This window comes from Typopeltis vanoorti, chromosome 2 (genome assembly GCF_054136105.1).
Source record: "Typopeltis vanoorti isolate ZY-2024b chromosome 2, IOZ_Tvanoo_1.0, whole genome shotgun sequence".
NCBI lineage: Eukaryota > Metazoa > Arthropoda > Arachnida > Uropygi > Thelyphonidae > Typopeltis > Typopeltis vanoorti.
Window position 1 is genome coordinate 35,280,876 of NC_143550.1, and position 18,775 is coordinate 35,299,650.

At 34.8% G+C, this 18,775-nt stretch overlaps 1 protein-coding gene across 4 annotated transcripts in view; it reads right to left on the reverse strand.

Annotated features, from left to right (window-relative positions):
- Positions 1-18,775, reverse strand: part of aux (cyclin-G-associated kinase) — a 482,129-nt gene that overhangs the window by 169,950 nt on the left and 293,404 nt on the right. For all 4 annotated transcript variants that reach the window (XM_090404291.1, XM_090404283.1, XM_090404277.1 and 1 more), the window contains exon 18: positions 4,482-4,660. In XM_090404291.1, the coding sequence (XP_090260417.1) occupies positions 4,482-4,660 (179 nt within the window). The remainder of the gene's footprint in view (positions 1-4,481; positions 4,661-18,775) is intronic.

Consider the following 18,775-nt stretch of genomic DNA (forward strand, 5'->3'; position numbering starts at 1 on the left):
CAGCTCTGTCAGTCAGGCTCACTTCTATTTCTGCACTTATGTTCACACTTTTCCTTTTTTTTTTTTTTAATCATTTCCATATTCATAGTCACATTCTCCACACTCATATTCTCATGCTCACTCTTCTGGCTATCATTCTCAATCTTACACCCATCACTGCCTTTCACATGGTATTCCATTTGTCACTTCCAGTTCATTCATATCATTATCATTTATTTTTATAACATTATTATTATCGCTCTCACACACGGATAAAATAAAGATGAAAAGAATGTAATTTCTTGTAAAGTTTTATTTACTTGTCTTAACATTATCTGTATATATATTTCTGTACTTTAATAATAACAAGCAAATGGCTGGCATTAAAATGTACATCCAATTGGGTGAAATCACATAAAAACTTCATACACCTTTTTATTTTTTTAAGACTTTATATACCTATGCTTGAAAGAACATTTTGTATCCATAACAAAGACATCCATCTTGAAATATGTGAGTTCATGGCAAGTTTTAATGTCACTTCATTTTTCAGAAATATTCCACAGAGGAAGTGATAACACTTGTGTTAACCCCCTATGTCATTCCTGAAATACTGTATACACTCATGTTCATATATAAAGGCATATCTAAAAACAAAATGAGAGTCAATTCTATCTTTTGTTCCGGCTGTATTAATCAGCCATATAAACCTAAAAACATTCTAATGGCTTGCCTATCAGAGTATCACAAAGAACATTCACTAAAACTAACTGTGTGTTAACTTGCTGACCTATAAAATAGCTAAGTAGTCATCAAGTCTTTGAAGTTCATACAAATCATTCCAACTTTTCTGTCAAGGATTCTCTCCATTTTCCAACATCACTCTTCAAACAATAGATTTGATGGTAAGCTTTGAAACAATGACATGATATCAAAGATTTCACATATTTACAAGCAGATGCCTTCAGACCGTTACCAAACTACTGAAAAGTCGTGGCCAAAGTTTCAGAGGTGCAATGGCATTCTAAAGGAAATTCACTATGACAAATTATCCACTACACTATTCCTAAAGTCCATAGGAGTAGGTGTCACACATTCCTTATTAAAATATGATAGTTAAAAATTTGAATAATGAGGGCTCGATATCATCAGGTATGATTCTTAGTCATCATATGTAGATAACCCTCCTAATATGGGATTGCAAAATATATCTAGACAAACAGAGTGATATATGAGGGTTTTTTGAAAAGTTTGGTAAATTTCCAATAGATGGTGACACAATTTGTGTTGGCATGTATAATCTTTTTCATGACCCCTATCAAAATTTTAGCCACGTGCAAAGCGTTCGGCAAACATTTAAAATGCTGTTCGCAATTTTCATAAAAATGGAGAAAAACGAGTTTTGTGCAGTGATGAAACACTTTTATTTGAAGAAGTGGATGGCTGTGCAGATCAAAGCTGAGTTAGATTCAGTTCATAGGGCCTCTGCACCAGCATTAAAGACTATTTATTTTTGGATAAACGAGTTTAAATGTGGTCATAAGTCCATTGAAGATGAAGCATGCTCCGGATGCCTGCCTGAGGTCACTACGAAGGAAATGATTGACAAAACTCATGATATCATTATGGAAGACAGCCGAGTCAAAGTGTGTGAGACTGCTGAGATTGGAGGCATCTCAATTGAATGGGTGTATAATATACTACATTAAAAATTGCAAAACTCATGATATCATTAGGGAAGACAGCTGAGTCAAAGTGTGTGAGACTGCTGAGCATTAAAAATTGCACATGAAAAAGCTGTGTGCGCGATGGGTGCCGTGACTGTCAATCAAAAACGCATATGAAAAGACATTTCAATGCAGTGTTTGGCAATGTTTAATTGCAATTGGCAGGATTTTTTATGTCAATTTGTGATTGTAGATGAAACTTGGATCCACCACTACACACCCGAGTCCAAGCAGCAGTCAAAACAGTGGACAATGTGAAAGAGCACTGAAAAAAAGCAAAGACCATTTTGTCAGTGTTTAGGGCCTTGTCGTTAGAACAGATTAGTTTAGCCCTGTTGTATAGTGTTTTCACCGCTCATTGTTGTGAGGAGGGCAGGGAGGAGATTGTTGGTGAATGTACCTGCCTGTATGGGTGGGTTTTCTATAAACTGAGATATCGGGAGAAAATTTAGCTTGGATTAGCTCTAAGGTTTCCTTGAGTAGGACATTTGTGAATAAGGAAGAGACGTCAGAGCTGACCATTATATCAGTATGTTGGAGTGTAAGGTTTTCTATGCTGGCTTTAAAGTGGGCTGAGTTTTTTTTACGCGTGATGGTGTGTTGCCAGTATAGTATGTGAGTGCTTTGGCCAAATGTTTAGCTAATTTGTATGTGGGGGAATCAATGCCATCCCCTATGGGACGTAATGGCACATTTTCTTTATGTATTTTTGGGAGTCCATAAATATGGGGGGTGGGGGGTGGGGGGGTATAGAGTTAAACGGTTTTAATCTGTTAGTAACTTCTGCAGGCCAAGAAGTGGCTTTCTTAAGGAGCCTGTGAAGTTTTCTGATTTGTGAGTTCGTGGGATTGTATTCGATAGGGAGGTAACTAGCCCGATCTAATAGAAGAGCATTAAGCTTACCTGTATAGTCCTTTTGGTTAAGTACTACGTTTGCATTTCCCTTATCCACTTTGGTGATAACTATTTCTCATTTCCTGCAGAGCTTTATATTCCTTGTTGGATATTTTGGTTTCTGGTGGTCTTGCTATGGAGAGGTCACAGCTACATCCAGTCTTATCATATATCTTATCATAAATCAAATCGCTGTTGGCGATTTGATTCAAAAGGTGGCAGATTTCGCGTTCGATCTGGATCATAATATCCTCACTAGGCATTTTTCTGGGAGCAATGGCGAAGTTGTGGCCACGTGAAAGCGCGTTGAGTGCTTCAGGCTTCAGGGTGACTGAAGAAAGGCTGATTACGGTGTTGGTAGGAAGTTTTGGATTCAGGGAAAGTTCTTTTTTAATTTTTTGATCTGTCGATCCCGTATTTTCTCAAATTCTTTGTCTGCTGCGGTACACGAAACATCATGTAAAATTGACCAAAGCTCTTCCTCAAGTGCACGAATAGCTTTGTTAATGTCAGCTAAGAGAAACTGCGTGGCGGCAATTTGTTCCCAAAGCAAACCGTAGCTGGTGTGGTTATAGATACAGACAGCTTTTTGTGAAACAAAACAGTGCTTGAATTTTACACAATTTGGGATCACCTGATTATCCCAGCAGTGTTTTAGGAAAGTCAGACGATTTAGTTGTCTAGATAACTTCAACTTCATTTTACCGTATCTCCGTGAATGATGGTATTTCTTGTAGACAAGATTATACGTTGGTTATGCATTACTAAATCACTTAAGGAATTGACAATATACATAAGAATATAAATTAAATTACACTTTAATAAATATTTCTGATATTTCGGCAACGTCACATTGCCATCTTCAAAAGGAACTTACAAAAAAAGGCACGTGCATGTAAGCACTACAGCAACACAGTAACTGAGAATGAAGTGACGAAGCTATTGCGAATATCAAAATTTCGGAACACAAGGACTACATCCGGTTTCACAAGTACAGCCATTCTGGTCTTGCAGACCATGCTCTGGATACACACCACAGAATACAATGGAAGAAAGCTACAGTAATACATCATATCAAGTTCAAATTTGAAAGACTATGCATGGATCAGCCTAAATCCTAAGAAACTCTCCAAACCTTAATAAATTTGGTTGCATGAGACTGTTCCAAATTTGGGAGGCTTACATCAGCAGACCTTCAGCCCAACGGCCAAGAACACCTACATAGCCCGCTAGGGGGAACCATCAGGACTTTTAGGAGAACAGTAGCTTCATCACTTCATTTTCAGTTACTCTGTTGTAGTGCTTACATACACGCCTTTTTTTGTAAGTTCCTTTTGAAGATGGCAATGTGACGTTGCCGAAATATCGGAAATATTTATTAAAGTGTAATTTAATTTATATTCTTATGTACATTGTCAATTCCTTAAGTGATTTAATAAAGAAATAACTGTGACACCCCACCTTACTAACGGCAGGTTAACGAAGGATAATGAATTGCCACTTCCCTTTTAGAGTTGCAATGTTATGAGACCTGATTAATATGTATACTTCTTTATTCCTTTCATAAACTTAACTTTGATAAAAAAAATGGCAAATAACAATGCATTTTTTTTAAAAAACATGTGTGTTGGAATAATAATATCTGGAAGTAGTTTCGTGTTACAATAAATATCCATCCCTTTATGAAAATCATGTCTTCTGCTGAATGCTATAAAAGCAACATACACAATTTTTGAAATTTTTAAAAGCTTCAATTAATATTAAGCTAAAAAAAATTCCAAAGATAACTTAAATTTACACATAATCATGGTTTGATGATGAGATTACTTTAAAACACAGCTTTTGTTTTTCTCATATCAGTAATCAATCAAATACTTTTACCCTGTTCAAATTCCTCATCAGTATTAAAAATTAATCGGGGGTTCGGATTCAGCTGAGAGAGACCATCCCATGGGGGACTTTTATCTGAAGTTCTTTCTTTGTCTGATACAACAAGCTGAAGAGAAACCAAAAATCCTTCTGGATACCTATCAAGTTCTTCAATACCATCTAATTCATTCCTTCAAAACAAAACAACAACAAAAAATTATTTTTGAATGAATATTAAATTTCAGTTTTAATATTTTCTAAGATTATTTTTATATTATCAGTATTATATTTATATTAAATACATTCTGATGATATTTGAAATATACTAAAATACTATTAAAAAACTTTAGGTTTTGATTATTACAAATAGTCAAAACCTGAAGTGCACTATGAAGACCTGCTGAAAGAGGTTTAATAGATCAAAAAATGTTGGTAGAGGTGTGGAAAAAATAATAAATAAATAAAATGATTAAATCAAAATTAACCAAAATGAAAATAAAGAAATATTGCAACAGGCATTCATTCCTTGCTCCATAACCTAGGCTATATTTCTGTTCCATTTATTTTTTAAATATATATATATATATACAGGGTGTTCGGGATAAATTTGACATATTTATAATTAATTATATTTTTCCGTAAGTTACATGTATTAACACACACTTCTCTTCATTTAAAAGTTTGGACCCTTCTTCATTCATATACAAGATGTCAGAAAGGATGGATAGCTGGAACCCACCTGAATCATGGAAGAGAATAACTTGTATCATGATGATTCGTGCCCGCCATCAAAATAAGGATATTACGACTGCTGCCCAATGCTCCCTGAATACAGTAAAAACAATCAGGCATGAACTAGAGACTTGCAATGGTGACTACGAGGATGTAGCAAGAAGAAAGATCCCTAGCAGACGATCTGATTGCGTTCGTACAGCAGAATTCCTCGCAAATCTGCAGGAACAGGTGTTGAAGAACCCTGGCATTGGAATTCGGGCTTTGTTCGTGGAGTTGCTAACTGTAGTCAAGCCCTGGATAACAAGAGTAGCCAATGGTAGGCCGTATGTATGGCAGCAGGATTCGGCCCCTTGCCACACCTCTGGGAAAAGTCAAAAATGGTTGTCTGAAAATTTCTACGACTTCACCAGTCCAAATGTTTGGCCTCCAAACTCCCCAGACCTTAACCCCATGGATTATTTTTTATGAGGCGCAGTTGAAAAAGACACCAATCGCACTTCCAGTAATACAAAAGCCCAGTTAATGGATAAAATTAAAACAGTTTTTGCGGCCCTTCCCAGGGAGACTGTAGCATCAGCTTGTTCGAGGTTCCGAAGCAGAATTGAAGCTGTGATCGATGCTAATGGTGGTTATTTTGAGTAAATCTTGTTGATAGTATTGTAATTAACTCTGCCTGTAATGTTTTTTTGTCAATTCATTAAATTTAATAGATACAAAGAAGATTTTCTTTTTCCTTACGAAACTGTCAAATTTATCCCAAACACCCTGTATATATATATATATTAAACCCACATATGAGATGTTGCAAAACCTATAACATATCAATGTCATCTGTAGGCAAGTGATCAAGAAGAAAGAAGCAATCTGTTGGTATGTTTTTTGAACTGTGCATGGAAGACTGTTCCAAGTACAAGAGTAGAAGATGAGGGCATGAAGGTGGTATATGTTTGGAGCTAAACAGCGGTTGTTGACCAACAGCTGTTTATGTTGAAAGTTTTTTCACTTGGTGATGCCTTACAGGAAGGGTGACTACCCAGACCGTAAAAGATACCAAAGTTGAATTATATTTCATTATATTTCAGACTGTTCCAAGTACAATAGTAGAAGATGAGGGCATGAAGGTGGTATATGTTTGGAGCTAAACAGCAGTCATTGACCAACAGCTGAATTATATTTCATATATTCATATATAGAATTCATATATTTTCCGTATACAAGTAGCAAATAGGTGTATCAACCTTATTAATAAAATACTCAAGATGAGAAATGGTTTCAGAAAGTTTTTCTCACTTGAATAGAAAGTGAATTATACTTGCCATGAAATTTCTTGAAGACATTTCATGCAAAAAGTTTGTTTGTTTAGACTTGGTAAAGGATTAAACAAGAATATAATTTCTTGGCAAGTATAATTTACTTTGAAAACAAGTGAAAAGTATCTATCTGATCCAGAGTATTTTAATAATAAAGCATAAATGATACACATTTTTGCTACTTGTATATGGAAAATACATCTTTTCTGCATTAATTCAGCCTCAGTATCTGATCTGATATGAAATGACAGGCCTCTGACCTGACAGAGGTAAGTCATTGTGATGCACTCATCCTATCTTCAATAACTTTGGGTTTGAGACTTCTCTGGAGATATGCACCATCTAATAGATTTCACCTATTTCTTTTTTTTTTTTTTTTTTTTTTTTTTTTTAAATCTCTTAACTTAGAATTTAGGATTGATTTGCCAACTTTAGATGGGGAACCTTAGTGGGAGAGCTGAGTTCGAGCAGGCACTTGCACAATTCAGAAGAAACAATATAAGTGAACCGAAGGAAAGTTGGAATGGTTTAAAGGTGATGGATTGCATTTGAATGAGTTTGGTGTTGGGCATTTAGAAAGGCTATTATTTTCTGAGAAGGCACAGAGTCAAGAAGTTAATGTAATAAATAACCAGAGTCTACTTGTGAAGCAGGATAGCACAACTAAATGGATTGCATGACAAGAAGATAGATATGAGGTTGAAGATGTGGTTGCAGCAGCACAAACCAATGGAATGTATTAAGGCGAGGATGAGACAGGTAGGAATGGAAATCTGAGTCATGATCAGGGGAAACAGGAGTGGTCAGACCAAAGAGAGAGGTCTTGTATAGCTGCAAGAATAGAGCATGTTGGTGCTGGTACAATGCCTCAAAGACACGGGGATTGTTATGTTTGTACACAAATGTAAGGAGTATTCAAAACAAAAGAGCTGAATATGTTGCACTGATTGAGTCAGTATGCCCAAAGATAATTGGAATAAGTGAAACTTGGTTGTCTGAGGATGCAATTTCGAGAATAGAATGAATGGAAGAATATATAATTTTCTGGAAGGATAGAAATGTGAAAGAAGGAAGGGAGGAGGAAGGGGGTGCTGTTAATGAATGCAGAAGAATTGTGTCCATAAAGTGTGGAAGTTGCTAGTGCATTCACAGATTCAAAATCTGCGAATGCACTAGCATTCACTTTGAATCTTGTGGTGTGAAGTTGAAATTAACAGGATGGTATATCTGATAGGATGCTGTTATAGGCCAGGGAATGTAGAGAATACCTTGTGAAATGTTATTGGTAGGGCATGTAAAAAGAAGGTGATCCTGATGGCAGACTGTAATTACACGAATATAGAATGGAAGGAGGAGATAGTGTATTTGAACAAGGAGAGTGAGTTTGTTGAGTTTCTGAGAGATAAATATCAGCATGTGACTGAAGCAACTAGAAGCTTTAATGTTTTGGATTTGGTGATAATTTCACAAGATGAAGTTATTAATGAGGTGATGACACTGCTGCCGGCTGGTTAGAGTGATCATGAGGCACTTGTTTGCAAAGTGGTGAAGCAAGAAAAGGTTACTGCCAAAAATGGATATATGTGGAAATATAAAGTAGGTAATTATAGGAAGCTGTAATGAGTTAGCATCAGTATGTTGAGTAAATAAGCTGAGCAGAAACAATGTTGACAGTGCATGGAAAGTCGCAAGGCAGCATCTGATAACAAGCAATGTATAACTGGGTACCAAGGGTTAAGACAATTGGTGGTAATAAGATCCATGAAGAGTAAAAAGTGCAGGTTAGGGAGATGATGAGCATGGTAAAGAAAGAAAAGGTGCAGTATGAGAGGAGATTGGCTGGTCAAGCCAAGGTGAAGTCAAGAAAATTTTTCTGTTATATGGCAAGAAAGAGAAGGAATAATTATGGCAGGCTGATGCTAGTGGATAGTCATGGCAGCAGAATAACAGTTGCAAAGGATATAGTGGAATTATGGAACAAGGCACTTTATCAGTGCATATCATACTGTTGTAAATGATACAGTGCAATATATAGAAGGGAGGCAAGTATTAGGAGAATTGGAAGTGAAAGAATCAAAAGGTATATAAGGTGTTGTTGGGTGAGATGTTAATAAGGCTGTGGGAATGGATGACATATCATCACATATTCTTAAGGAATGTGCGGAACAGTTAGCTATGCCCTTGACCTGGTTATTTAATAAAAGTCTTACAGTGGATATGGTTCCTAAGGAGTGGAAAAAAGGCAAAATAGTACTACTCCACAAGCATGGTTCTAGGACAGAAGTTTCCAATTACAGACAGGTCTGTATAACTGCAATTGTAATCAAGGTGTTGGAGAGATTGATTAGGAATAGAATACAGAATTGGGTTGATGAACACAGCATTCTTTATGGTCAACACGCATTTATAAAGGGTAGGTTCTGTTTTAGCAATTTACTTGCATTTTATGATAGGATAACAAGCATGTTAGATAAGGGAGAATCAAATATAGTGATATTCTTGAACTTTGCAAAAGCATTTGATAGATTACCATGATAAGTTGGTGTACAAGCTGCAAAGGATGGAAATAGATAATATGTTGATTAGATGGATTCGAGATTGGCTCTCTGAATGATACGAGCAAGTTGTGAATGTTGGAGCAGTGTCTCATAAAAGGTAACCAGTGGCATGCCTGAGTGTTCTGTTCTTGGGTCTGTACTGTTTAACTTGTAAATGATCTCATGTGGATCTTCAGTTGTTTGCTGGTGATGCAAAGCTGGAGAGAATGGTATGTAGCACTGCTAATATTAATTCCCTTCAGAAAGAGTTGAATACACTTTGGACAAAGGAGTGGGGTTGCAGTTTTAATTTTAATAAGTGCAAGGTGTTTTATTTTGGAGTGCAGAAATATAAGGCAGTGTACTATATTGATGGTGCTGTACTGGAGGAAGTGGATTTGATAAAATATTATCAAATTAATCCAGATGGGATTATAAAAAGAGTAGAAGGCAAGAGGGGAAAACCAGAGGATTCCTGGAACTTATGTAAGAGTGTGGTGAAGAGGGGTGTGAAGAATAGATTTTTTACATGGAGAATTGTCAGTTAATGGAACGTATTATGAGAATGTGTTGTTAATGCAAGGAGTGTGAAGTATTTCAAAATTCATTATGATAAATACGTCAATTGAATGAAACTCCCACGATGAGTCTGCCAACTCCATGGAGGTGCAATAATAATATCTTAATTTTTAATATACCAGCTCTGCTTATTTTCCAGATTTAACTTGCCATCTTCACTAAAAATTCACAAAATTTTCAAATAGCAGTAATCACTGAAACAAAAAATAAATTAAAAGGAACCATGAGAACTGAAAATTTTAATGTAATATATAGTGGAGTTAACCAAGACCAAAGAGCACAAGCAGGTGTTAAGATTTGAATTCATAATTCCCTTTCAAAACAGTTAAAATATTATAAATTATGGAATGAATGAATAATAGAAGCTAGAATAAAAATAGATAGAGGTTATTTAATAATAACTGGTTATGCACCAGAAGAAGAGAAGAAGATAATATTGAATTTTATAATCAATTATAAAATATATATAATAAAATCAATAAAAATGATTATCTAATATTAGCAGGAGACTTAAATGAAAGAATTGGAAACATGAAAATGAATAATAATATAGGAATATATGGAGAACATACTCTAGACAGGAATGGTAAAAAATTGATCGACTTTGTAGTTTATAATAATCTTAAAATAATGAGTTGTTTCCATAAACATAAAGACATACATAAATATACTTGGGCAGGAAGAGGATGGAAATCAATATTAGATTACTTTATTTTAAATGAAAGGACATCAAAGTTCTCTTTAGATGTTAGAGTTCAAAGAGGATATGAAATTAGTGATCACTTCCTCATTAAAATAAAATTATGATTACCACCTACAAATAACAAGAGCAGAAAGAAAATTTAAAACATTTGTTTATAAAACTAAATTATTAAATGACACAAATATACAATCTATATGAACAAAGAATTAATGAGTATTTAGATAAAATAAACAAAATTAAGAAATAGAATGGCTTACTATAAAACAGAATCTATACAGAATTGCAGACAGATAAATATTTAAAAAAAAATAACTGGCAAACATTTAAATGAATATGAAAAGGAAATAACTAAAGAAGAATCAGAAATAAGTCTGAAAGAAACGAGAAATGGAAAATCACCAGGAGAAGATAAGTTAGGTCCAGAAGAATATAAATATGCAGTAATAAGGTTCAAAGAAAGACTTATTGTTTTTAAATAAAATCTATTGAACAAATAACCCACCAATAGAATGGAAAAAAAGCAACAGTCATTCCTCTCTAAAAATTTTAGTGGTATAAGTATTCTAAATTAAATAACAAACAATTCTGAAAGCTTTATTTTTAAAAGTACAAAATGAATTTAGAAAAGGACAATCAAGTATAGACCCATCTCTTTTTCATAAAATTAATAATAGAGAAAAGAAGAGAATACAATTTAGAAACACATTACATTTATTGCGTTTGAAAAAGCATTTGATAAGGTTAAAAAAAGTATTTTATTTAACATATTAAAAAGAAAGACAAATAAATAATATTCTAAAAGCTATCGTAAGTATATATGAAAATAATCAAATACAAATAAGATTAAATTATGAAATATCATATACAAGAGGAGATAAACCAAGAAGTCCAACAGGGATGTCCCAACTCTTTTTAATATTTATCTAAATGAAATAATAAGGGGTGCTTAAGGGTCAAAGCTATATAACTGAAAGACTTCCACATAGCCTTTAAAAAAAATGCAGAGAACTGATCAAGGCTTCTGATCTAATATCCAATCCTCACCTTCTCATGGTACACTCTGTTAGGTATCTACTTGGATACTGAACGAACGAATGAGAATGAGCTGACAATTTGGGGTTTAGCGGACCAAATTGTATTCTCATTGGCTTAAACCAAAATAAAAAATGATGATATAACATGACAGAATTTCATGCTGGCTGGAGCATTGCCAGGTTAAACAACGCCCCCGTTGTTTTTGCCAGGAATCCAGGGCAAACAGAGCAAAGTCAGCTACTGGAACAAATCCTAAAACCCACCCCAACTCAATATCACAAGAGTTCAAGATCGATACTATCAACATAAGAAGCCTGAATGGCAAAGAAATTAAGCTAGCTGAGGAATTGGATAAGTACCAGATCGACATAATAGGGGTGACTGAAACAAAAAAGGCAAAAACTGGTGAGATCTTTCTGAGCAATAAATACAAGATGTTATATTCAGACAATGACAATCAAGGAAAAGAAGGAGTAGCCATAGTATTCAACACTAAATATTAGGCTAATCTTGAATGGCAGGTAGTGTCAAGTAGAGTGATGTGGGCAAATATCAGAATGAGGAACTGGACAACGGGACTTATTTGTGCCTATAGTCCCACAGAAGGTTCTACTAAGGTAGAAGTGGAGGAATTTTTTGAGGCTTTAGAGAAAGCAACTGACACAAAGGAAAAGCTGGTCCCTGTTGGGGATCTAAATAGTAGAGTAGGAAATGATTGTCAGATATACAAAAATATTTTGGGGAAGTTTGGAGAAAAGAGCAAAGCTAATAATAATGGCAAAATACTTGTTGGATTTCTGCTCAGGACATGGACTGGTTATTGCTAAAACATTGTTCCAACATAAAAATGTGCAAAATTCTGGAGAGAAGAGGAAAGGAATAAGAAAAGTCTCATTGACTATGTTATTGTTGAAAGTGATGTTTTCTCCCTGGTGCAGGACACCACAGTGTACAGAGGATTTGAAATTGGAAAATATCACTATTTAGTCTTGAGAAGGATAAAATTGAATTTCATATTGAAAAGAATAACAAGTAAGAAAGTTTCAAAGCAAATAAAAGTAGAATACAGAGACAAATGTAAGAGAGCTAAACACTGTGTAAAACTAGCTAAACAAAAGTCAGGGAGGACATTGGTAACTGTACTCCAAGAGATTGATGAGGCCAGGGACTTGGGAGTGTTGGTGGATAGGGAGATGAAGTTTAGGGGGCACATTGCAAAAGTAGCTAAATCAGCTCATCAACTCACTTGGTTGTTGAAAAATACCTTGACGAGCAGAGAAAAACAAGTTATTGTACCTCTGTACCGAGCCCTGATAAGACCTCATCTCGACTACTGTGCCCAGATTTGGTCACCTCGGTTCCTTCTTGATGGGGAAGAGGTTGAGAGGATCCAGAGGCGAGTGACTAAGATGATAGCAGGTCTATGGAATGCACCATATGAGAACAGGTTGAAGATTTGTGGGTTGCAGAAACTAGTTGATAGGCGAAAAAGGGGAGATATGATTGAGACATTCAAATTGCTAAAAGGATTCTATAGGATTAATTCAGATGATATTTTTGAGATCAGGACTGGTGGTGGGAGAACTAGGGGACACCCATGGAAGCTGGGCAAGAGCGTGGTTAGCAGGGGTGTTAGAGCTGGGTTCTTTACTTTTAGAGTGGTAAATGAGTGGAATAAGCTGCCAGAGTCTGTTGTGGGTGCTATGACAGTGAGCGAGTTCAAGGCAAGGTATGATAGATACTGTGAGAATGTTGAACAGCTGTGTGAACATGATGTTTAGGGCCTCCCTCGATGAGTCTAAGGACTCCTGGAGTAGCCCGTGGTAATAATAATAATATCCAGAAGAAAGCAAGATATAGTGGAGATTGTTGAAGAAGCTCAGAAATGGAGGAAAGAGTACTGTAAAAGGAATTAGAGATGATAAATGTGACATGAAAACAGGAGAAAAAGATATCTTTGAAGTATGGAGTAATTACTTCAAAAAATTGCTAAATGAAACAAGCAGTGATGACAGCAAAGTGGTAAAAAACACTGACTAAGCATGTAGTCAGGAATACATATCTACACTTGAAATAGAAAAAGCCATCAAAAGCCTGAAATGTGGAAAGGCAGCAGGAGTAGATGATATTTCACCAGACACTCAAGTATGGAAGTATAAAAGTCTTACAGTGGCTGCACTGCATAATTCAGAAGGCCTGAACAGTGGGACAAATTCCAGATGACTGGAGTAGAGCTCTTATAGTACCCATATATAAAAAAGGGAAATAAAACTGAATGTGAGAATTACAAAGGTATTTTTATACTGAGTGTTCCTGGTAAGATATATAAAATTATACTTGAGAAACTGCTGAGGATTGTGGAAGAGAAGCTTGGTGAAGAACAAGCTGGATTCAGGCCAAATAGAGGTTGTCAGGATCAGATTTTCACTTTATGACAGATAGTTAAGAAATCATGAGAATATAACAAAGATCTGTATTTAAGTTTTGCAGATCTGGAAAAGGCATATGACAAGGTGCCAAGAGAGAAGCTATTCAAAGCTCTACATTTATAAGGTGTCAATTGAGCATTATATCAAGCAATACTTAGTCTTTATTTGAGTTGTAAGTCAGCAATTAGAATTGAAGGAAGTACAGGAAGATGGTTTAATGTTAAATCTGGTGTGAGACAAGGATGTACATTATCCCCTCTGTTATTCATTATCTATATGGATCTCATTATGAAGGAAAGTGGTATTAAGCATGATATCAAAATTAGAGATGTTAATGTCAGCTCTTTGCTTTATGAGGAATTCACTACAAGTCTGCAAGATTCCCTGACTAAATTGAATAACTGTTGTAGTAGATATGGTATGACAGTCACCATTAAAAAGACAAAGACGATGAAAATACGCAGAAACATTGAAAATATCAACTTCATTCTGAATGAGAACCTATAGAACAAGTAAAATATTTCAGCTACTGAGGCACGATTTTTAGCGAAGATGGTAAATTAAGTATGTAAATAGACAACAGAATCAACAAAGCTGGTATGGAAGGCAGTCAACTGAATAAATTTATATGGAATAAGAGAGAAATTAGCCAAAACACTAAATTAGCTGTATACAAGATGGTATTCAAGCCAGTTGTAACTTATGGATCTGAGAGATGGGTTAGAAGTAAAACACTTCACCAAAGAGTAGAGACCACAGATAAGAGAGTCCTGAGAAAGATTAGGGGCATGAACAGATAGCATCAATGGCAATATCATATTAAAAATGAGGATATTAGGAAAGAACTTGCCACCTTCAGCATCCAAGAATGTGTTAGCAGAGTTAATCTCAGGTGGTATGGTCACTTAAACAGAATGGGAGGGGAAAGATTAGCAAAACAAGTGTTCTCTGCCAGTTTAGCAGGAAAAAGACCCAGAGGAAGATCAAGATATAGGTGGATTGATATAGTAAAAAGTGCCTTAGAAGATAGAAATATAAGATCTGATAATGTTAGAGTCTTGATAGGTAACAGACTGATTTGAAGGAAAATTGTAGATAGGAAGTTAGTAATGATGGAAATTTTTCATGTAGTACTATCATATCCTGTACACCCCTTGAGGGTATATATCAGGAATTTGATGATGATGACGATGAAATAATAATAAAATGGAATAAAAATTTCCATCAAGATATTAAACTTTCTCCTACTATGAAACTTAAACACTCTTTTTGCTGAAGAACAAATAATAATTATAAATTCTGAAGATAACTCACAGAAAGATATATTAAATTTAAATGAAACAGCCAAATACGGAATGATAATATTAACAGAAAAATCAAAAACAATGACCTTTAAAGAACAAGATACAATAAGAACTAAAACAGTAATATATATAACAATATTTTAGAACAGGTGAATTCATTTAACTACCTAGGATGTATGATTACATATGAAAATGAAAAAGATATAAACCTAAAAATTGCAAAATATTTCAAAATAACACGTTCTAGATTTAAACCTAACCTGCTTCAAAAACGAAGCGGACTATAAGTATACAATACATTAGCCCTACCAGTCCTATTGTATGGAAGTGAAATCTGGACAATAAAACAAAAAGACAAGCAAGGATTAATAACAGCTGAAATGAAGCTTATGAGAAAAAGTACAATATTCAATCACAAAAGAAATGAAGAAATTATGAAAGAATTGAACCAGGAATCAGTAATAAAAAAAAATTAAAAAATATAAATATAAATAGATGGAACACGTTGCAAGAATGAAAACAAGCCTCAACTTACAAACCATTAGGAAAAAGAAAACCAGGACACCCTCTAAAGAGATTCAACGATGACTTCTTAGGCAGAAATCGGCCAATCTGGAACTAAATCCTTGCAAAGAATGATGACGATTTTCACTAAAAACTGCACCTAAATACTTGAAATATTTCACTTGTTTTCCCATTCAGAATGCAGTTGATGAATTCAATGTTTCTGCCTATTTTCGTAGTTTTGGTCTTTCTACTGCTGATTTTCATGCCAAATTTGTTACAGCTGTTAATCAATTTAGTTCGAGAATCCTGGAGACTTGCACTAGATGTGTTTAGAAGTACAACATCATCTGCATAAAGCAATGATCTAAGTTTGACATCTCCACTTCTAATATCAGACATAATGCCACTTTCTTTCATAATGTGATTTATATAGATCAGCGCTTCCAAAACTGTGGGCCGCGGCCCCCTTGGGGGCCGTAGGTTTTGTTCAGGGGGACCGTGAAATAATGAAAACAAATTTAAAATGTTTTAAGACTAAGTAGATTTTTTTTTATTTTAAAAGAAACGTATTTAACTTTTATTATTTCTTTTTTGTTATTTTTTATATTTTAATGGAAAAATTCGCACATTGGTGTTGGTTCACAAACTTTGCTTCCTGCGTATTTCGGCGCTTAATGAATATTAGTAAATATTGCTTATTCATGTGTTTCATTTCAAAGCAGTGGTTAATTGTATTTACTTCGAATGCTCTCCAGGGAAGCTCCAAATCTTCCTGTCCCTTTCATCATGCGTTCGTAATCAGGGACTGTTGAAATTGACTTTATATACATATCAAAACTCGTTTTATATTATCACTGTCATCCGAGCTAGTTTTCTGTTACCAATAAAAGTTTCGCATATACTTCACACATGAAAAAAAGCTTAAACAAGTTCATGTGGGGAGACAGTAACTCGCTTCCAGTGGTAAACAACACCCCTCCCTAACAACCACTATACTGCAGAGGCAATAAAAACAAGTACTTTTATTATGCCAGTGAATAAGGTATGAGGAGTCTGTGTAATGTATTTCTCGACAAATAGTGCAATTACAGACAACTGGGATAAAAACACTAATTAATGAATCACATTTCCTCTCATACAGAAACTATGCTGTATAGACTGAAACAAAACCATATGTTGCATGGGCAAACACAGTATCTAACTAAAAACTATTGTTATTAATTAGATGTGTGTGAGTTCGATTTCCCAAGGCAACAATAAAATTCAACCGAACGTGTTAAAATTCGTAAAAGTGTTAAAACTAAGTAATATATATAATGAATGTTATGGCAGTTTCACATATGGAATTCGGTTGAAGAGAGTTAGCATTTCAACTCAATTGTCAGCTATGCTTTTATCTTTCGGTTGCGCGATCTTTTGTTAATACTGCACCAATCATATGCACGTTTTAATAACCTGCCTTTGCTGTCTGTTTTGCGTTAGGCTTAATTACCGTAAAGGGAGAAAAGTCACAAAAGAGAAAAATGTTCCTGGTCCGGGAATTCCCTTATTCAGGTAATATTCACTAATTTCCTGTTATCAGTCTGTGGTATGCCAGTATCAGTAAGTGGTGATATTATTTGACCTATTCTACGTTAAAAAATTTAACCCTGAGATGGAGAAGTGGCTGATAAAAAATAAAAAAAAAATTCCCGCGAACAATCAGAAGAAGCAGAAATAGACTCAAAAAAAAAAAAAAAAGACAGTATTTCATATTTTACCAGAACAGCCCGCATCGTCTTCAGAACCAAACGATAAGAGGCAAAAAATAATACATGCATTTGATTTTTGCAATATTCGCTGTGTATGTTTTGTATTGAATATAAATACAATAAATATTATAATAATATATCTCTCTATTAAGATTTTTTTTCGAGGGGGGCCGTGAAATATTTCAATTTTTGTAAAGGGGGCCCTGACATCCAGAAGTTTAGGAAGCACTGATATAGATGATAAATAAGAGTGGAGGTAATGAGTATCCTTGTCTCACTCTTGATTTTACATCAAATCATCTTCCTGTATTTCCTTCAATTCTAACTACTGACTTACAATTTAAATATAGATTATGGATTACTCTGTATAATGTTCCATTTATTCCATAATAAGTGTAGTGCCTTTTCCAGATCTACAAAACTTAAATACAGATCCTTGTCATATTCCCTTGATTTCTCAACTATTTGTTGTCAAGTGAAAATATGATTTTTGCAACCTCTATTTAGCCTGAACCAAGCTTGTTCTTCACAAAGTTTCTCTTCCATAATATTTCTCGTTAATTTTACCTGGAACACTTAGTAGAGAAATTCCTCTGTAATTCTCACATTCAGCTTTATTCCCTTTGCCATAGATGGGAACTATTAGAGCTCTAATCCAATCATCTGGAATTCGACCTTCAGACTGGGCCCTTTGAATTATACAGTGCAGCCACTGCAAAAATTTTATACCTCACACTTAAGCATTTCTGGTCAAATATCATCTTCTCCGTGTTTCATATTCCAAGTTTTTGATGGCTTTTTCCACCTCAAGATTGATATGTACTCCTATTGAAAATGTTCTATAGTAGTATGGTTTTCGTCACTGCTTATTTCATTTTACAGCCTTAGAAAGTAATTATTATTATTATTATTATTATTATTATTATTATTATTTGCTAGGAACTTTTGGTATGCTTTTCCAGAACTTCTTCCTTCTTGTGTCCACCATTGTATTCTAATTTTTCTATCCTTACAGACAACTTCACCACATACCTCCCTAGCTGAATATATCAGTGTGTTCTTCAGTTTCCATTATGACTCCAAGGTTTGGTTCTTAATTTAAAACTGCTTCAAATTTTATTCAATAATGTTTGTAGAGTAAAGTTTGTGTGTGTTAAGATCCATCGAGTCGTTTCCGACTCCTGGCGACTCCAGGAATATACACTCTCCATTCAGATCTGTCCCTGACCATGTCTTTCAGAACCTTCAAGAGCATTCCAGTTGCTTCTTTAACTCCATCCATCCATCTAATTCTTGGTCTTTCTCTTCTCCTGCTTCCATCAACTTTAGCAAGTATCATCATCTTCTCCAAACTGTCATTTGCTCGCATAATATGTCCAAAGTATGACAATTTTTGCTTGATGATCATAGCTTCAA